At 48.4% G+C, this 21,725-nt stretch overlaps 1 protein-coding gene across 4 annotated transcripts in view; it reads left to right on the forward strand.

Annotated features, from left to right (window-relative positions):
- hipk2 (homeodomain interacting protein kinase 2) overlaps window positions 1–21,725 on the forward strand; it is a 65,670-nt gene that overhangs the window by 25,889 nt on the left and 18,056 nt on the right. For all 4 annotated transcript variants that reach the window (XM_084554842.1, XM_084554843.1, XM_084554844.1 and 1 more), the window contains exon 3: window positions 21,505–21,628. In XM_084554842.1, the coding sequence (XP_084410968.1) occupies window positions 21,505–21,628 (124 nt within the window). The remainder of the gene's footprint in view (window positions 1–21,504; window positions 21,629–21,725) is intronic.

Here is a 21,725-nt window from a genome sequence, read left to right on the forward strand (position 1 = left end):
GTAGCAGCTGAACCATGCTTGAGTATTTTCCGTGCGTTTTGTACGTGACTGGTTGATTAAATAGACTGCGCGTCCCGTCCTGCTACATAGCACCTGTTCCACGTTCCTCAAGCCACCCAGTGTTCCTGATTGACGACATATCACCGATTTTTTTTGCATGTGACACGGCACCAGGTGGCAATCACCTAGCTGAGACAACACGGCATCTCCGCGTGTGTCATCAGCATGAACTGGACATAACTTACCTCACCCCTCTGCAGGGGTGTCAGGGAGGCAGCAGCAGCAGCACCACCACACAGCCTTTCATTACATGCAGAATATAAATATATATATATCATTAAACAGATGGCTTTTCTTTAAACAAAGGCGGTTGTGCCTGTGCTCAGCGTAAGGAAATTACTTGCATTCCACCCCCCCACCCAGCCCCACAACCCCGTGGTTTGTTTTATGATGGCATTTCCATATTGGCGCTGGCTTTAAGCAGAAGCTATCTGCCGTCAACGTACATTTTATCCTCTGAGCAGAATTTTATCAACCAAAAAGTGGATGCAAAACATTTTCCATCAAGGCTCGGGGCCCCCCTAAACAGAAATCAAGGCTCAGTACCCTACAAATACATATATTACACAAATCTATCAAGGTGCAACTGTGGATCCTGCACAAGCTGCCGCCGACACACAAATAAACCAAAACACTTTTGAGTGGGAAACGCATTTAACGCCGTCGACTTAAATAAAATGTCCTCGGGTGTGCGAATCATTTCTACCCTTATTTGTCCTGTTATGTTTTTTTGTTTTGTTTTGTTTTTTTTCGTTTTGACAAAAAAAAAAAAAATAGAAATAAAAAAAAGAATAAGCATGCATCAGTTCTCGAGTTCTAAAAAGAGTTCTCTCTGTTGCAGCCGTCGTCATGGCAACCAAGGCTCTTGTTCCAAAAATTGTCCGTTTGCCTCTGAAGGTCCAACACCTGAACTAGACCGGGGCTGTTTTTGATCTGCCCCAACCGACAGCTGTGTACTTTAGGGACCAGGGAGGGCCCTTGAGCCACACTCTCATCTCCCTGCTATTGTTTGCCCAGGTGGGCCAGGACGCCCTACCCCCCCCAACCCCCACATCCTCCCCCTGCCTACACCCTCCTCCTCTGCCTACCTCTCCTTCTCCTCCTTTTCTCTATCACATTCCCTCTCCCTCTCTTGCCCTCCTCTCTCTACCTCGCGTCTCTCTCTGTCTTTGTTCCACAGGGACCTGTGGTCCAACTGAAGCTCTCGGTTACACAAAGAAACCCAAATTGGCTTTCATCTGCAGCCTGTTACCAGCTGTGTACATTGTGCATTTGTGCTCCCTCTCCGTTCAGGAAAAAAAGAAAAGTATAGATTTTACCCATGACAGTGTTATTATTATTGGCTTTGAGTCATTGCTCCCGCTGCAGAAATACTTGCCTCCCTTACAACTCCTTCTAATTCCTTATTCAAGTTGTCTCTGTCGCCGCTAATGTGCTCCAGTGTTTCTGCTTTTGAAGCGGGTTTTAAAAAGGCAAAAATAGAGAGGCCTGCAAAATCCCACTCTCCACTTCCATTCTGTGTCACCATACGTGCCAAGCTCTTGACATAACACATGTAGGTGTCAGAGGAGCGCAACCCCCCCCCCCCCCGAAGGCCTAAAGTCCCAAACCAGCCCTGTTATTCACGGTGTCACCATGGTGACAAGGAGGCTTCAAGTCAGACACAGGGATGCGGTTTTAGGTGTGCTCATTCCCCGTTTCCAAAGTGTGTGTGTGTGTGTGTGTGTGAAGGAGAAAGAAAAATGGCCCATTTAGCCTAACCAGGGTTTCTGGCCTCGTACACTGCACTGCTGAGGTCACAGAGAGAAGAGCAGCTGAGAAAACAGCAGGGAACTTTCATTAGCGATCCCTACCCCGTGTCCCCTCTTCCCCTCCTTTGCCTCCTTTTTACAACTTTCCGTTCCTCGTCTTCCTCCCTTAACCTCCCACCCCTCCCTCCAACGTCCCCCTGCTTCTGTCCATCCCTCCCTTCCTCCCTCCATTTCCTCCGCCCTGACCTCTGTCCCTCGCGCAGACCTGTCTGGCATTTCAATCACGGCGTCCAGAAGCCGTACAGGAGCTCAAAGCCTCATCCCTCTCATCTGGTTATGAGGGCGGAGAGCTTCGGCGTGCGTGAGAGTACAATATTCCTGCGCGCAGTCTTTGGATGTTTGAGCAGAGGCTTGGCAGGAGCATGTTTGAGAGCGCTCAGCAGAACCCCAGTGCTGCTGCGAGATGCATTGACTTTCAAGGATGGAAAAAGAAATACCTCGCGTTTAATCTCTAGATCTAACCATGTAGCGCAGAGTAGCTGCAGATAATGTGTAAATACGGGGCTGCTCTTTCTCTTTTGCACAGTAAACAGGTGGTTAAGGGAAAAGGAGGTCAGTTACTTTATTGTGCCTTCCTTTGTGTGCGTGTTTGTGTGTGTGTGTGTGTATATGCTAACAGGTGTATGCTACGCTGAAATAGCTGTACCCACAAGCATCACAGGCGCCTGTGCTGCCGACGGAGTTGACTCTGCTGCTCTTGAATTAGTCAAAGGCAAGCGCTTCTGCAGGAGGAGAGAGTTTAACAGACTCCTTCAGCTCATGCGTCTTTGTGCTCGGCGCCTTCTCTTTGAATCGTCAACGCACGCCGCAGCTCAAATCAATCATAACTGCAGCACCTGTTCTACAGATACGCCGGCATCAGTTAAAAAGGCCGCCTGTTTGTTTGTCGGTCTGTCTGTCCCCCTGTCTGTCTGTTTTGTTTGCCTTTTCTTCTCAGGCAGCAGGGGGGTGGGGGGGGGGGGAGAAAGGGGGAGAATGGATGACTAAGTGCAGTGAATCATAAATGATTTGAGGAGTGTACCGGTGCATGGGAGAGGAGGCTCGGCGCATGGCACCAGCTACCTGTCACATTTCTGTTCTGTCTGCGCTTTGTTTTCAACCTCTCCTCTTCACCATCTCCATCTGCAAAGTCTTGATTCATGAAAAGGAGCCATTTTGTCGTGCTAATTGTATAAAGCCGGCTGCTGGAGCACCTGAGCATAAATCACGGCAGCCCCTTTAGATGCAGCAGACAGCCGACGCAGCACTGACCCTGGATCAGGGCGAATTATTGCGCATGAATGTTGAGCAGATGATAACCCCCGGTTTGCCCTCGCCATGTGACTTCAGTTTTAAAGCAGTTTATTTCGCAGCGGGCTGGCTCGGCTAGAACAGTGCATTACGAAAACGTATAAGGAGTTATAGATGATTTCTTCCCGGAACGCTGGAGAGCAACTGTGAAGCGACCACAAAGTAAGGGCAGCAGTGTGCTTCAGTTCGGCTCCCGCCTCCTTCCCCATTGTTAGGCTGTATGTGAGGAGCGCTATTTGCATTACAAGGTTCCCGTGGAGCAGAATAAAACGCACACAGAGCTGTGAGCAAAACGAACGCTCTCAGGGTGGCCCTGCGCTAATTGCGACCGGGGTGCATTTACTGATTATAGTTAAGTGGTCCAAAATGGTCCCCTGCTTTCTGTTACATTGACCCGCTCCCTCTCCTGGTGGATGTGGTCAATAGCAAGCTTGTTGAGATGCCTTTCCGCTGAGGGAAGAAAGCGGGGGCCAATTGCGCCCGTCTCCTCGCTCCGTCTCCCGACGCGGGAGGGAGGGCGAGACTTGAGAGCGAAGAAGAGCTGCTTTCGAATCAAAGTAGAGAACAAGGTGGACATTGGAGAGTGTAAGTATATCAGGAAGTATACAGAATTGTCTTTTGTGAGTTTACGTGCGTCTCATGACTATTCAAGCCGCCCGCAAAAACATGCAAGTGCAGTCAAATGGAAATTAATGGAATACAAAGTGAAATGTAAATGCAGTTGCAGAGGACGGAGGAGGGGGGGGGGTTGGATATTAAATCCTGGCTAAAGATCCTGGAAGGTTGCATGCGTAGACGGGACCAGACGGGTCAGTGTTTTGCATTCCCTGGCTTCCCTGTTGCCGGCATCGTAACAGGAGGCCCCGCAGTGGGAGAGCGGGCTGGGGCTGCTGTAACAGCCACTGGATCACAGGGGCTTTGATCTCCCCCCTGGGTTTCTGCGCGTCTATGGGATAGTCTTTAGGCCTACTGATGAGGAGGCGGAGATCTTGCACCCCCTCCAGTGCAGGCTCGCTAGCTAGGTCTCTCGGTTTTACCTCACGCTTGGATGTTGGATATATTGTTTGTGGAAATATAGAAGGATACCAGAGTTCAAACGTGTCTCAGTTCTCAATCTTTTTGTCTCTTACTCTCTTAGACCACCAGTTTACATAACCCCAACACGGTGATGTAATTCCTTCTCCCCCCTTGAATGCTGGTGTCAGAAACTCTGCTTGGTCCCTCTCGCGGTTAGGTCTCTCCTTGTGTCATAATCTCCCCCATGCCTAGTCCCGATCCTCATCCAATTTACGCAATTAACCGATGTCACTGGCCTGGATCGCTTGCAAACCTTCATCGCCGCCGCCCCCGGTTGACCTGAAAGTAACGAACCCCGTGCCGACCCGCGGCCCCGCCGAGGCTGTTATTCACATAGCTTACAGTTATACGAGGGGTAGATATTAAAAGTCAGAAAATAACAAGCCCCATTACATAAACATGGCGAAGTAATTGGGGTAGAAAAAGGGTTTCTTTTATTATAGGAGCGAGCAAAATTACCACATGCCAATTAGTGAGCGAGTGTTTTATGAGTTTGGCTTGCTGACGTGGAGGAATTTGTGTATGTGCATGTCCTTGTGTGAGAAGGGAGTTTAGCCTTGTGTGACTAATACAACACACAACCCGTGTTTTTTTGTTTTTTTTTGTTTTTAGCCCAAATACTAACAAAAAGCACGAAGTAACCAGGGCCACGTCTCTAAAAAAAGTACTCCCTATCACAGCTGGGTGGAAGTTCTGTTGTTTGTGTACACGACTGGCTGTTTGCACTCCTGTATGCACATCTGTGTGTACACGCACAAACAAACATCCGACTGTGCTGGATGATTACATTTCCAGGGCATGGTCAGTGGCTCGCATGAGTTCACGCATCCATACAGTGTGCGGGAAAGGCAGGCTTTCCGGCAAGCGCCGCCACACCTGACCTACAAATAGTCAGACAGGCATACAGGCAGATGCTTTAACTAGACATGCCAACACGAAGACAGACAGATGGAACGGAAAGCTAGATTGGTGAGGAGCGGACAGACCGGCGGACAAATGGAGGACAGGGTTTGGCTGCGGGGAGGGGCAGGCCTTTTGAATGAGCATTTAGGTTAGACAGGCTGGTTTAATGTGTCAGGCTGTGCGACCGCCCTCAGACATAGATCAAACACGGAAACCAGCCATCCAGGACGCATCACATCGCTCAAGGCAAAGTGTCGGCTCTCCCGGCTGGGGCAGGGACTCTGCCTCCGTCCCCCCAGTGGGGTGAGCATCCAAGGACGTCTTCCGAAGTTTCCATGGTTGCATATCTCGGCTTGATCCAGCCTTGTTTGTTTTGTCGCCTGCAACATGCTCTGCTGCACCGACCCACATTAATGAAGCGCCTACAGACTTAACCCTTGCGTGGCCGGCTGAGGCAGCGGACGCAGCGAGCATTTCGTCACTGGTGTGACATTTAGGAACGCGTGCGATGGGAAACGAGCTTGGTTTGTGTTTCCCGTATGATAATGACGCACGTAAAGGCCAGAGGAGAGGGGTGGGGTCGGTATGCTAATAGTGGGTGTACATTTTGATGCCTCACTACCAGCTATGGAGTGCTACGGAGATATGGGCTATCATTCTCCACCTCCTCTCCCCTCATTATCCCCCCCTTGTCTCTCTCTATCTCTGTCCTCCCCCCATCCCCTGCTCTCTGCTCTCATCTCTCTCCATGCCCTTCACCATCTTCACCCCTCCATTTTCCTCCCCCCTCTGCTCCATCTCCCTCCTGGTACTCCTCCACCCACCCAACCCCCCCAGAATATGAGATACATTTGTTTTCCTCCGCCAGGCTGCAGGAGTGGGACGCGTGGCGTGCAAAGTGCTGATGTGTTGGTTTCTGGGTAATTATAACATCCCTCGGTCTCCAAGAAAACTCTAAACTAATGTTTAATTTGCCTCTCCGCTCAAAGGAAGCCCTCCTTTGTTATTGCTGTGGCAATTAGCTGGAGCCAAGGCCCAGGCATTTCCTGTGATTGTTGTGATTTGCATAGAGAGCGAATCAGGGAGAGTATCAAGACTCTATACCCCTCTCCTCTCCTTGCTGCCATACATACAGCCACCCACTCCTCCATTCCTATCTCTTTCTCTTCCTCCGATCCTCTCCGCCTGCCCCTCTTGCTACACTGAATCACCATCAGTGGCCTAGCAACTGACACTTCAACCCTCTGCGCATTGTGACTGAGTGACAGGGAGCGAATCGACCGACACACAATGCAGTCAGGAATGAAAGCGGCGGCGGTGGCGCCGGCTCCTTACCTGCGCGGTCTCTAAACCTCAGCTAGCAGCTTCTAATTAACTGCATGTCTGTGACGTAGCTGGTGGCAGTCCGCAGAGGATGGCGCTAATGAAAGTTGTTAATTGGAGGTATAAACACGCAGTATGCACCGGGGACGGAGACGTCAAACCGCACGTGCATCGCGAATGTTGCCGCAGCACCGTGGAGTCCCGTGTGTAGTAAATGGGACTATCAGTCAAAAAGTAAATAGCTACATGTTGGTGAGCGTGCTGTTTTTGGTCCTGGGGGGGGGACCATTAACTAGCATTGCTTCATCGTGGTGGCTATTGTATTTTCTGTTCTGGAGAAGTAATAAGAGATCCCTCCTGACTGTTTGGTCCCAGGGTGAATGCATACTTCACGACAAGGCCACTACATATCAGCGTTCCCAATAATTCACATTTAGCATTTACTAGCAGTCGTGCTTTAAGTCTGTGGATTTTAATGTGTTAAAACTAAATTTAATGAACTCCCATTCAGCGCTTAATTTCCATAAAAGCCTCACCCCCTTTGCAGCTTTGCTAAGCTTTAGTTTCATTAAAGTACCTGAATGAATTTGCATCGCCTTATCAGCTCCTGCCTCTCTGTAAATGCTTACTATAATAGTACCACTGTGCGATACGATATCCACATTTCCTACTCTCTCCCTCTCTCTCTGACGCTCTCATCAGATTATTAGAACTGGTATTTTCCCATTTGTGGGTTTAATGCTGAGAGCTGTGGCTTCAGGGAGCCTATTTAGCAAAAAGAGATAGATAGAACGATGCAGAGGGAAGAAAGCAAATGAGAGAAAGAGGGCCAGGCGCTGAACTAATGGCAAGATAGAGGGTAAGCTGCGGGGGCTGCTAAAACCTGAGGAGTGGCTAATCCATGAGACAGCACTCTCCGCTCATCTGCTCCGGACTGGCGTGGCATGGTCGGCGAGCGGCACATCCAGGTCCCCAGAAGTCAAACGCAGCCTCCTGATCTATATTTCAAAGCCGAGAGCGGAGAGGAATTCAGTAATGAGCTCCCATCTTCACTTTCGGTAGCGGAAGACTCTCTTTGTGGAACTAATTGAAAGTGGCATGTGGAGCACTGGGGAGCTCTTTGGGGGCTGCGCTAGCGTTTCAAGGGATGTGGCGAGATAAGCCTGCACGCCGCTGTGGCTTTTGTGTCACACGTCTGAAATAAACAGGTCTCTTAGAGGAGAGTGATGCACTTTACAGCTGCGGCCGTGGGGGGTGCTGAGTGTTTTTTTGTGCGATTGTGTGCATTTTTGTCTGCGGCAACCTGTGTCCATTGCCGAAATTACACCCCCTGCATTCTGCCTCCCTGCTCTCCCTCCCCTTAATAAATCTAGTTTTCTGTGTCAGTTCATCAGAGAAGCAGTGTGTGTGTGTGTGTGTGCACATTTGTGCAGGCAGGCGTGTGTTATTTGGGCTCTCAGAGCGCAATGGAGGAGCAGCTCTGATGGGAGACGGGCTTTCTCTATTACAGATATGGAAATGGCCCAAGACGTATGCAGTTAGACTGATATACTGCGTGGCATTTACCGAAATGATGAAACGGAGCCTGGCCTTAAGTATTTACAGACGCACGCTTCCAAGAACACAAATACACACACACACACACACGCAGAGTAAATTTCAAGCAGCGTAAATGTATTGCTTGTGTCAGGTGTGTACATGCAAGCTTTTCTCTCCGGTTGATCTGCTTTATGTTTGTCTTTACGCCGAATGCGGTGCTGCACATTCTTTAGCAATTAAAGCTGTGGGTATTAATGTACATGGATGCTAGAGGAGCTGTTGAAAAAAAAAAAAATCAAAGCACGCGCTCAAACGCCGATTTATTTGATGCTTGCATAAGTTTTGGAGGATGTCGTTTTTGGTGCTGTTAATGAAATAAACGCGAATGTGCTTCTGTTACTCAGCAGAGCATCGCCGGGATGCTGAGATAGAGCGGTCAAAATGGTAACGTCAGTACAACTCAGTACTCTCCAACTTTGCTTAAGCTTTATTGCTCGACTGGCGTATTAATTTTAGCTGAGTGTTCCTAAATAAACCGGCGACCGATTGCAAACTGAGATCACACCTGATTCGGTTACCGGTCGACTTAATTCTCACCTATGATTGATAGTTCACTACATCTCAGTGTCCCCGCAGAGCTTTAGGGGGAGGGAGTGGAACCGGCGGAGGAAAGTATCAGATCCCCCCCCCCCCCCCCCCCCCCCCCCGAGCTGAAGTTTTGATGATCCCCGCTTACGGTCTCGCCAAGGTCCTCTTTCTGTGGCTCTTCGCGGCTTGTCTCATGCATTTATTTATTGAATTATGAGGTTGGTTTCATATATCGACTGCTGTTGCTGTTCGCTGGCAATAAGATAGCCTCCTCGCAATCGCAGATGTTATTAGATTATGTACTCTGTTTGCTGACATGTCTTTTTACCCCGTGTCAGCGTGACACAACTTAAAAGGAACAGCCTTTGCTGCAAAGGGAACGGGACAATATTTAGTAACAGCAAAAAAAAAATTGTAAAGAACTCATTAACGACGGGGCAGCTCTTTGTCATCTTGATCCGCTGTCGCTGTGGCCTCGGCCACTTCTGTCTAACCTCATCATGTAAACCGTGAATGAGCTGAGGGGTGCGAGAGCGGGACAGTTTCTCCTACAGCGCAGTTTAAAGCACTAATGCAGGGGTGAAAGGAGGATATGCACTGTTTAGGGGGGGTGTTGTGGCGCGGGGAGTGGGGGGTGATGGTGAAAGCCTGCCAGGGAGGCAGAGAGCAGCCCAGCTCAGTGCCCAGCTGTGAAGCTCCCCCTCGGGCTTTGGGAGGCTGTGGAATGTGGCTGACGTTATTCTGGTTTGGGCTGCAGATAGCTAAGGCCCCGGGCATGCAGCTGTGAGCAGTAGTGTCTGGGAGAAGGGTCCATAGCAACTAGCAAATAAATAAAAAAAAGAATCTGAGAGATGATTTGTAGATGCACCGGCTCTACGTCTGTGTCACCTCATGGGCATGTGTGTTTATTTGTGCATGCGGCGCCGTTTACGACCCTCTACCGGCCACAGCTGAGGTCCGATCACGGGGGGGAAAGGAGCGACATTCGGCCTCATTTCCTGTTTGAGGGTTCAGGTCACGCTGTTGCGCCTTCGCTCACGGGAGACGTCTGGAATGCGAGACGGGACCAGATTACGACAAGCTACCTCCCCGAAGGACTGGTCGGTTCGCCGGTCTGCTGCTTTGTTCGGAGTGAGCCCCGTCAGGAGGAGGTGACAGCTCGCTTTTGTTCTGGAGATTTCCTGTCCTGTCCTGTCCTGGGCAAAGGGTCGGTGAAAGTGCACAGAAGAGCCAGACTTAGCGCCACTCCCTGTTTGCCCCCCTCTCTGCTTCTCCCTCCCTCCCCTCCCCTCCCCTTTTTCCCGCCACTTTGAATCCCCACTGGTCATATTTCCCACCCACCGACCAATTATAATGCCCAGTGTGTCAGCGAGGAGTGATCTGATTGGCCGTGTCGGGGTGTCTGGGAGGTCAGAGCTGTGTTCATTTCACACTATGCCCTTTTGGACTCCTTCCAGCAGCTCGCTCGCTCAGTGCGGCTCTCACAGACAGCAGAGGAAGAAAAGTTTACAGAAGAGAAGAAAACGAGGGAAGAGGGAGAAAAATAGACAAGGAAGAGCATTTCTCTGTACACAGCCTTCAGTGTGATGTGATTTCTTCCCTGAGAAATTGTAAATGTGTCATGTTTAGTGCTGGTTTAAAATTCACATCGACTCCAGCAGCTACCTCCAGCGCTGCTGCTCCACAGTTTGTTCTCGTGCTGTAGAGATGTCTGTTGCCTCCAACTCCACTACAAAAGGAAATGTTCAGAGCTACAGTGCCTTTGTTGTGTGTGTGTGTGTGTGTGTGTGTGTGTGTGTGTGTGTGTGTGTGTGTGTGTTCACTGAGAGGGGACGGTCTTCCCTCCAGGCAAGGTAAGCTAAGACAGGAAAACACCTGGTTAAGAAAGGCAACCATCAGTTACAGAGCAGCCACGGGACGCGCATATCCGTGTGGAATGTCTTCATCTCACATAAACCATGATGAAAGCATATTTGTCAGCTCGTGTGTCGTGAAAAAAGAAACTTCTCCTTGCATCCAGGAAGGAGTTTTAACGGTCTCTGTCATTAGACTCCCAAGAGCAACAATCTCCAGTCTTAATGAAGGGTATCAGTTCTTTTTATATTCTATCACCGGGCTTGTGAACATGACCTTTTCCATCCCTATCAGTGTTTATGGGTATTAATGATGACGATAAAGGGAAAAATACAAGGCAGGGGCTTTGTCATTTGACTTGTTAGCTTCCGGAAAAACAGGTTTTCTCTATTTGTTGTTTGTCAGTGCTCAAATCTGATCGTCAAAGTCTTGTGAAGGCTGTGCCTTAAGAAGGCCTTGGGGATATTTGACCTCACAAAACACATTTATCCCCTCAAACTGTACGCCGATCTGCCAGAACATTAAAACCACTGACAGTAGAAGTATATAACATTGTTGTGACAATTCAGCGTCCTGCTGGGAGATGTTTGGACCTGACATTCGTGTGGATGTGGACATGTACCACCCACCTAGACCAGACCAGGCACCACCACCACCAGGTAGCAATGACAGAACTTGATGGCAGCAGCCATCCCCAGCACGATGCAGGGGATGCGGTTTAGGAACAACTCATTAAAAAAGAAAACATGAAGAACAGCACAAGGTGTTGACCTGGCCTCCAAATTCACTAGATCCCAAACTGATCACATATCTATGGGATGATCCACAGAGGGCCCCTCACCTCAACCCACAGGACCCAAAGGCCCCCACTAACAACACCCTGTTGCCAGACACCACAGGACACCCTCAGAAGGCCCATGTCCATTCTCTGATGAGTCCCAACTGTTTTGGAGGCACAAGGAAGACCTACACAATACTAGAAAGGTGGTCATAATGTTATGCCTGATCGGTGTGTGTTCTAATTATGTATATATTCAGGTTAAAATTATTTGAATCCTTTTGACTACACACTGTATGTTACATTATGTTGTGAATATTCAGAAATAGGTAATCTTATCACATGACTGTATATTTTACATGAATCAATAATTTATCAGGCAAAAAAAAAAACATCAAACTTCTGCTACACAAATTGGAGAATCTGCCGCATTGATAATGAAAGCGAGAAGAGAAGCAATCATCACGCAGCCCTAATTCTTAAAGCAATCATTTCAAACCACAGTGGTAAATCTACTCCACGGTCATATTTACACTGCTTTCCTGCACTTGTTGACTCAGCGCGGTGACCCACTCGATACACTCCCGTCACTTCCTACCGCGCTTAACGCGTCGGTGGGCGTAACACGGCATAACACTGAGACGAGCCGGGAACGGAGCTGGGCGCTCTCGGTTTTGCTCAAATGACTATTTAGATGGAATCATCTCTGTCTGCCGTCTCCTCCTCCGAGGCCACGGCTGCAGAAATTATGTCGTCCGGCCCCATAATAATTGAATCCTCAAGCATGGTTACATGAAAAGGATAATGCCGTATTGATTGTTGCTGTACCGTAATTGTTTTCCTTCGACGGACAAACGTATGGCGCATTAAACGCCGAGCATGCCTCCGCTGTTTATCATGCACCGTATAGGCGGCGGGAGAAAATGAACGCTCTGTATGACAGAGCGAAAGAAAAAAAAAATATACAACGGGCATTGTCACTGAAAGGTGATTAACTGTGGCTATACTTACAAATGACTGCGGGGCACTGTTGCTTGGCCAAATTAATTACCTGTCACTGTGACCGATAGTTTTTTGAAGACAGCGCTTATTTTTATTGTCCGCTCTAAGAAAGGAGTTCACGCCACATTTCGCCGTACACCAGGCAACACACAGTAAACACACGTACCACCGATTGAGGGCAACATTATAGAATATGATGTGTTCCTATTTTTGATTGTTTGGGGGGTGGTGTGTGGGTAGCCCGTGCGCGTACGAGTATCAGTTTCGGAAACTATAAGAAAGAAACACAAGCCCACAGGAAAACACTGTCCTTTGTATCTTCCTGATCTCGATACGAGAAACTGTAGCTCTTTGACAAGCAAACAAAAGGAAACCACACATGACACTATCTCGTCCCAGACCCGTTTGTGATGGGGCTGTGGGGGAATGGCCTATTTGTCCAAATTCCTCCGTAAAGGCTTAATAATCCTGCTGTTGTTTCTCTACGTGATGACATTTCTAATTCTTGTCATGGAAGAATGCGGCGTGACAAACTGTGTTAAGAGTCTCTGAAGACGCAGCGGGCAGGCGGCTCGCTGAGACGGAAAAGAGGGACGTGGCGGTCTGAGGAGGGGCGACTCGCGAGGGCCTGTTTTTCCCCGAATGATGCTCTGGAGGGCATTTGGGAACCTGCATAGTCTCTTCACTGATTTTGCGACTAAGGGAGGGGTCAGTCATTGTGCTGGATTAAGACCTGACTACATCTGGGTGACAATCTGGATCAGCTGCTGTCAGTCTGTCCCATCCACTCTCTAATTAACCGTGAGCCCTCTCGTCTCGGGGGACTCGCTGAAACATGCACACGCCACGAGGATGAGAGCCTGCAGGCGGCGAGGCTGGCTAGCTGGCGAGCAGAGAAGCAGCCAGATCGAAACGGAGCCTGGGAGGTCTCTGCCTGTGTTAACATTTTAGAGAGCGATGGCATGGCGATAGCTCGGTTCTATAGGAAACTACGCGAGGTTTAGTTACAGCTCTCTGCAGGCCCTCTAGCCTATCGGGAGGCAGTGCAGCCTTGGGCACCGAGAATTCATGTCACACACAGCAGAATTTGATTAGGCAGGAGATGGCATTACTGCCTGACCTGGTGGGAGGAAGGAAGAGGGTAGACAAAAAACAAGAGAAAGTGATAGAGACTAGGAGGGGTGATGGGTGGAGGTAGAGAAATGCAGCGCGTCTACTGTATGTCAGCGCATGCCATGGTGGGGGTAAGGCTAAGGGGGATTTTTTATTTATTTTTTTTCAGTCTGCCTTGCAAATGTCTCCCCATGCCCTCTTTCACTTGCCCCAGAAATAAGGAACTAGTCAACCAGAGCAGCATTGAAAGTGTGTGCACGCGTGCATTGTCTGTGTGCGGCAGGGAGACATATGCCATTACGACGGTAGGATGGCGCCCCCGTGGCTCCTAGCTATATGTTCTCGGGCGCCGCATTTCAAATGGATTTTCGCCGTCTGTTGTTTTATCACATATCCAGTATGCGCGGTGGCTCCGCTACCAGACCACATTGACTGTGTCCCCTCTCTGTCTCTCTGTCTCTCTGTCTCTCTCTCTCTCTCCCCCACATCGCTTGATCTCTGTCTTAGTTACCCTAAATCAACACAATGGGACATATTGATGCAGAGCCTTGCCATGTCTTGCTCCGAACCATATTGGACTAAAGCAACTGCCGGAGGAAACGGGCAATAAAAGGAATATAAAACCAGACAACAGAAGAGAAAAAAAAAAAAAAGAAAGAGAGAAACCACAAGTGAAGAAGGGAGACAGACAGTCAGTCAGTCAAGCAAGCAGATTAGATTGTGTTTGGTTTCTCAGCTGAGAGGCCGCAACACAATATTATGATATGATATGATATGATACCCAGTATAGTTAGGAGGTTTTCCCTCAGCCCTCTCGTGTCTTGGGTTCTGCTGCACAAATTGTGAGACTTTTCCCTTTTTGTAATCCAACCTCAGACGGAGCTGAGCGAGGGTTTTAAGTTTAGCTCACTGAATCCCTTGTACACTCCAATTTGCTCAAGTGGGTTTTAAGCGTCCCTCAGCCGTGAGCAGACGCAATCTCATATGTCCGACTGACCGCCTGTCTGCAAAGAGCGCCCCGCCGCCCAATGTGCCGCTTTTCTCGTCTGGTTTTGTGCATGTGCTCGACCGCGATGACAAGCTCGCCAGCTGGTTCGGCTGGTTGACGGAGTGACTGCGTGTTGAGAAAAAATGTGTAATCTTTTGTGTCTTTTGTTTGGCTTTGCCCACCCTTTGTCAGTTCTGCGTGAACTCTTGGTTTGTTAGCAGTGACTAAGCATGAGTTTAAGGATGCAGTGGGATCATGGCTTTTAATACTTTCCAAGAAGCATGTCTCTGAGATGCCTTTTTACTGCCAGAGTGGGTCAATTATTCATTTTTTAAGCTATTATGTGGAGAATACGACTAAAGTCTGCTTTTCTCCGAGACTCAAGTTTGTCAGAGCAGAACTGCTCATGCCTCGGGGTTGGGTCAGCATCTGGCCACTGGCCACTAGACTGGCCTAATAATGTCTGACTGTCAGTCCTCTGCACTAATAGGGCTGGAGAAACTTGAGGCTCCCTTTCGGCATCCCCTAAATCTCCTCTCTAGGCTGTCTGTACAGGCAGCATCACCATATGACAGATACCCATCATTTACTGATGGCAAATCCTTCCCGGCACTCTTTCCTTTGACAAGGGAAGCAGAAGGGACAGAATATGTATGTGTGTGTGTGTGTGTGTAGGTGGGTTTGTGGGCGGGTGTTAATCGAGAGGGCATCCATCTTCCATTATAGTGCCCAACCGGGCCTCTCCGTCCTTCCTTTCCTCATCTCCTTTCTGTCATTTCTCCTTCTGCCTCCATCCTTGTTGAGAGAGGACTGTCCCTTTGACCCCTGCACCAGGCAATGTGGCGTTGCGGGGCGCGGGGGGCGGAGGGGGGCGGGGGCATGAAGGGTTCTGCCGGGAGCTGCGTAGAGCCTGCTCATTGCAGGTGGAAATGAGATGTATTACTGATAGGATCAGCTGCATGCTGGAGAATAATAATAACCACAGGAAAGAGGTAATTGCCAACCGGGAACGACGAAGCAGTGCACACAGACGTCTAAGCGAACAACTGAGCTTTGTTGTAGCTCCCGTTATTGTTCGCTTATTGCACACGTTAGCATTGCTAATGGGAGCTTTTGTGAGCAGAGGTGTAAAAAAAAAAAAAAAGAAAGAACTGGTGAAAAATTGTGCTGGATTGCTTTTCCACTGAGTTTCCACAGTAAAAAATATATTGCGAGGCTAGTTAAATATGCATTTGATGTTCTGTGTTACTCTAACAGTAAATGTGATAAGTTATCTAATGCATTCAATCATTTGCACCCTGCATGTAATGACAAAGGGTCACGTAACGCGAGAGAATGTATGATGACATATCCGGCGCGCCAATATTGACTGTGCCACGCCGCGACTAGAGGGCTCCATGTGCCGTGCGTGCCACAGTGACAGGGGTGGCTCGCTGCCCGCTGAATATTTCATTATATAAAATGTCTCAAAGAGAAGGGAGGAGCTGAATGTGAGATGTTGAGACCGGGAGAGGGAACAGGGAGAGCCTTTGAATATTCAAACGCTATCCATGTTAGCTCTCAGCGGCGGTTTTACTCCCCGTGATGCTGCTGAGCTGAATGGTATTCCAGGTTGTGTTGAATCAGCACCCACCCAGCTGTCACCCACATTTTCTATTGGCCTGCTTTCACGCTTTTGATTTGCTGCAGTCACAATTTCCATAGAGGCTGAGCGGCTGGTGTGTTTCTGCAAACTTCCCCTATGCTTTTTGCATTATCACAACAGCCCCGTGCTTTTGAGCGACTGCTTTTCTCGCCGTCGATCCCTCGCTGAAACATCATCCCTCCTTATTCCCTCCCGTAGGCTTTCGTTTGCCTCACCGTAATGTATTGCTAAGCCAAGAGGAAATGCTAATGCTCTAACAGGTAAAACAGTTGCAGCCTTGTCAGCGTTTTTTTTTTTTTTTTTTTTTTTTTTTTGCGGTGGCTTTTTCTGAGAGCTGGAGAAAGAAAAAGAAAGAGAGAGGGAGGTCTGTTTTCAAGACCTTGAACCAGGAATGTCGCCCCTGCTTACGGAGTGAGACAAACATTTCTCAAGGACTCTGTTGAAACGTTTTCCTTGTCCAGATACCCCCCCTCCTCCTCCCCCTCCTTCCCAGCCCTCAACCACCTGGAACACACACGCTCTAAATTTAAATGCGACCATGAATGTGCATTTACACATATGCATGTGCACCGTATGGCAATTTCTGATGTGATGAGGGCAGGTGGAATATTTAGGAAGCTGTAGTGTGTATATGTGTCGGGTTGGCAGGGAGCTCCTACGAGCCACAGGTGCACGCCAGGGGATGTCACTCCGCACATTGATTTCACAGTCAACGTCCACCGTGCAATATATATATATATATATATATATATATATATATATATATATAAAAAAAATTTATTTCTCTATGGCGGGCCTTCAAAGAGGTTGTGGAGGAACCTTTGAGGGCATGAATATGTAGATGAATACCTAGGGAGGGGGGTGGCGGGAGTCATTCACAGCACCAACCTGGGCCTTTTACATTAAGCAAGGGCAAAGCGTGGGATGGAGAGGCAAAGAGAAAGGAGGAAAGGGGAAATAAGAGAAGAGGAAAGAGTGGAGAAAGATAATGGCAGTCTCTTTTCATATGCAGTGTTTTTTCCTGTTATTGCTGGACAGCTATCTCTCTACCCAACGATCACTACGCCATGTCAGGCTGTAGTGCCTATGTTGGCTGCTATACTTATTTTTCTCAAGGATGCTCTTACAAACTGCCTGGTTATTGAATAAAACATAGCAGCGTACATAAGGGCCCGTGATGAATTCTTTGAAATGGAAAAGGGAAAAAAAGCTCAAAAAACCATTACCCCTCACTGGCTGACCCGTGTTTGTCTGCGTATGTGTATTTATGTCCATGTAAAATGCTGTCGGCTTCCAGGGATCCATCAGTCTCCCTTCTGGAGCCAAGCTAAGGGAAGGTCAGCCTGATGGATACATCCTGACATGCACACAGCCTGTGATGTCAGCTGTGTGCATGTATCTGCGCGAGCTTATCCTCGTGTGTGTGTGTGTGTGTGTGTGTGTGTGTGTTTGTGTGAGCTGGCAGGCCAGCCAAGCGTAGGCACAGTTCAACAGAGCAGAGGGCGGACAGGCAGTTGGGGAGGGGAGCGCTAGCCTGGTCTCTGCGTCCTACATAGGGGGTTTGAGGTGGGTGGTGGCGGGGGGGTTTGGTGAGGAGGGGGGGTGGCTGGTGGAGCAGGATGAGGTGTAGGGGTTGGCTGGGCTGGCAGAAGGGGTGGGTGAAAGGGTTGAGGTGCAGGGGGTGGGCTGGGGTGGCAGAAGAAAGACTCCATTCATGAGTCGTGCCATCTCTGGCTCCCAAGGGGACTGGGGCTCATCAATGACCCGGCCAGCTGGGAGGATGTCAGCATGCAGACTCTCTCCCTCTCTCCCTCTCTCTCTCTCTCTCTCTCCCTCTATGCCACCCTCCCTCGTTCTTTTGTCGAGGCCCAGCGCTGTGAGACGGACCAGCCAGAACACTGAGGCCTCTCATGCAGTCGGGTCTCCATTCAGGACCAGTGAAAGCCTCTGGCTAGCCGGTGGTTTGCACACCGTCTGTACTGTATGTGACATGTATGGTCTGGAGCAATAAGCTCACCGCCGTCCTCAAAGAGCCACTGTCTCCGGTAACCATACCAGCTGAAGAAGAGCTAGGTGGGGTGTAGCTTGAGGGGTGATGAATCTGCAGTGTCAGCTGAATGTAGCGTGCTCAGATGGTGTAGCCGAGCACCTCAGCTCTGAGAAATTAAAATTGGTGCAGCTCTACACACGGTAATGTGGTCTAATTTTCATTTAGCACCATCATGAGGTTCACATATGTGCCTGAGATGTGTAAAAATGCAACTAATTCATTATTTTTGACCAAATACCACCTAAACTAGTGTCATTTCCATTAGCCTCGGGAGAATTGCAAAAGCAAACAGCAGCACACTGTTGTACTCCACTAAGATGGTAAATATGATACCTACCAGTTAGCATGTTAGCATGCTAGCATGTCATTAGCACCATCGTGCCTAAATGCAAACTTTAAGAGCTGCTAGAAGGACCCTAACCCTAACCCTCAGAGATACAATGACAATATAACCTGTAATTCTCGTATGATCAGAGAAAGACATTCTGGTGCTCTCTCTCTTTTTGTTTTTAATTTAGTGACCCGAAACGTTTGCTAACCTAACATTTAAATACCAGGAACCTGCGACCGCCAAGCACCTGGCTGCTTGCATGCTGCTTTACATACAATAGAGATTAACCGTGGCATCCTATTCAGCGTCAACAGCTGAAACGATCCTACAGCGTGTGCATGAATTGTCACCCCTCGTACGCTCGCGCTTCGGAAAGGAAAAGGGGGACAGGAAAGGAGCAGGGTTTTGTGAGCTGCGCAGATGTGTGCGCTGTTTATCACTGCCAGCGAAAGGCCTGCATCAGCAGCAGCAGCTGTGGGGCGCTTTGCATGCAATGGCAGAGGTGCATTGGTAGGGGCGAATTTGCATTTGTGGTTTCATATCATGAGCAGCGATGTTACTCCCTCTCTCTTCCTTCCTCCCTTTCTCTCTCTCTCTCTCTCTCTCTCTCTGTCTCTCGTTCTCTCTGTGTTTTGCTGATGTGGAGGAGCTTTTCTGCGAGAGGCAGGGGAGCAACGAGAGCAGCCCGAGCAAAGCGTTGGGGCGTAAATTGCAAAAAGTTCAAGCTGAAATGGATCCGAGCATAACATCAACAGATCTCTCAGTCGCACACAGAGCCAAAGTTCATGTTGTTGTCGCAAAGAGTTGCACATGTGCGCATAGAAACACTTCATTGAAAGCTCAACGAATACTTATGAAAGTAAGTTATTATAAAAGCCAGCTTCATATGACATTAGAATCAGTGTCAGCCAGACTTGAACTTTATTCTGCTTGTGTTACACAGTGATGGTGATTGTTGTAGGTCATATGGGGGTGAGGTCCTCAAGTCTGCATGTGTCCATTAGAGTCACAATGATCTGAAGGAGCATGTGATGAAAGGACTTCCCGCATCTTTCATCTTCACGATGCATTTTGACGGAAAGAATTTCCACAAAACTCGGCCGTATACTTCGCCTCGTGCAGTTTGCAGTGGCTCCCATATGCTGTATTTGTGGCTACCTCTGTACAAAATGAGATTTTTGGAAAGCTCACTGGAAACAGGAGAGGATATGTTTTATGTAGGAAAATGTGAATCATCACTGCTGGGTTGCTGTATTGATGTTATTATGTCCTAAAATAGACTAGACTCCAAAACAATTATATACAATAGAATGGTTAAGTTTCTTTACAAGCATGTGATTACAAATTCCTTGTCGGTTTATATTAAACTCATATTGGACTGAAATTAAAAGGGACATAGGGTGTTTGGTGTGCTTTTAAAGCTATTAGAGAAGGATCCCACTGACCCCGGTCCCGGTGTCCATCTCCCTTCCCTTCCCTTTCCTACCTCCAGTAGCCCTCGCTGTTCTCTGTGACCTAGCGGGCTCCTCTATGTCTCTTTGGCACCCTTTTGACTGATGTCTCAGCTCATAGTGTGTAATGTTGTCTTTGTCTTGGTGCGTAATGGTGGCCTGAGATACTGTTGCTGGAGTGTCGTCTCTGTGTCTATTCCACCGCTGCCCTCGAGACCCCAATAACCACCTTCTGTGACAGGAGCTCTTCACTGAGCAAAGCGTTGCTCTCCCCCCCGTTTGCTTTATGTTTGCCTCTGCCTCTCTGCTCTTCCTCTTGCTCTTATTCTGCGCAGTATCTCATCCATCCTTGTGTTGCCCGCGTACGTTGGCCATATCTTAGTGTACAATGAAACGCCTGTGCCCTCTTTCCAATTCACCCGGCATCGGCGAGCAATGAACTGGAAATTTGCTTTTAAGTATGTGAGCTATGCTCATTTCATTCTCCCCGAGACCCCCAGAGCTGCCTTCAGATCACTCACCCTCTGCCATCCAACTGGTCTATAAAGCCCTATAGTGTTCCCCTCGTGCTGTTTTCCACATTCTCGGTTTCCCTGGTACACGCAGTTCAAGCAGACTTAATCCCAGAAACCTCTTGTTTCTCCCAAACTCTTCTACTAGAACCCGCCTAGGCCTGAGGGCAAGGGGGGCTAGTTGCCATGGTCACGGCAATCAGCACTGTGAACTCGGAGCTATCCAAGATCGGCTCTTGGCTCCTACGAACTGTATGTCATGCTATTAATGTGTTTAGAGACGGATTTCAGTTCCAGTAGTTCAGTCTAGCTTTTACTTTTGGACTCAAAAGTTGGACTCCCAAGTCCAAGAGGTAAAATGTTACCCGCATCTCACTTTCCCCCCGTGGTGATGACAGCCACAGAACCTGAACTAGAAAGTGCTTTGGATTGTTAGCGAGCAGAATCACTGTGTTCTGGGTTATTTAATCAGAGACGTGAGACGCGTATTAGTCTTCATGACAGGACATAAAAGGTGTTGAATTAAATTTGAGAATTGTTTGGGAATGCAGTGCTGCTCATATAACTGAAACAATATTTCTTCTTTTTCATCAAATCATAGAAATTATGTTTTGGTGTACTACTGTATGCATCGGTGTGTTTGTGTATCAGTCTTTACAGCTAAGACGAGCCTTTGTAGAAGTTTAGCTCTGTCTTTTTTCCCCATTTAAACATAGCTTACTAAAAGCTTGCTTTAACACGCCTTGCTGCCACTGTACCATTCCCCGTTGTCTGAGTACCAGGGAGGGAGCTCGGGGGTTGGGGGGCCTCCTGCGAGGGTCATCAATCAGTTATCTACAAGGTGCCACCTTGAAAACTGCCTAAACAAGAGATATGAAAACGTAACGCCCAGCTGACGCCAACTTTAGTGAAAATAAATCTCCTAAATCTATGTGGAGAAATCAATGTTAAGACAACATAAAAGCCTTTGGACATTTCCGATTAATTGAACTGACTCTCTTTGGTGTGTGAGTGTACTTTGTGTGCAAGAATATGGACTTATTTTATGTGTGTGTATGCTCTAATTAAACTTCTTCATGACCTATGTGTTAATCTTGGGCTGAGATATTGATTAATATTGAAAAAGACAATTATTTTGTACAAGACAAAAACATCTCTAATTGCTCTGCATGCTTTTCTCTGTCCACAGGGCTCCAGAGATCATCCTGGGCCTGCCGTTCTGTGAAGCTATAGACATGTGGTCCTTGGGCTGCGTAATAGCCGAGCTCTTCCTGGGATGGCCCCTCTACCCCGGAGCCTCAGAGTACGATCAGGTAACACGTGACGATAGCGCGGACCTCCAAACTTGGAGCAAGAATCCATTCATGTGCAGTTTTGTTTATGTGCGTTTGAGTGCGTTGCTTCCTCCGC

Source organism: Chelon labrosus (genome assembly GCF_963514085.1).
Source record: "Chelon labrosus genome assembly, chromosome: 11".
NCBI lineage: Eukaryota > Metazoa > Chordata > Actinopteri > Mugiliformes > Mugilidae > Chelon > Chelon labrosus.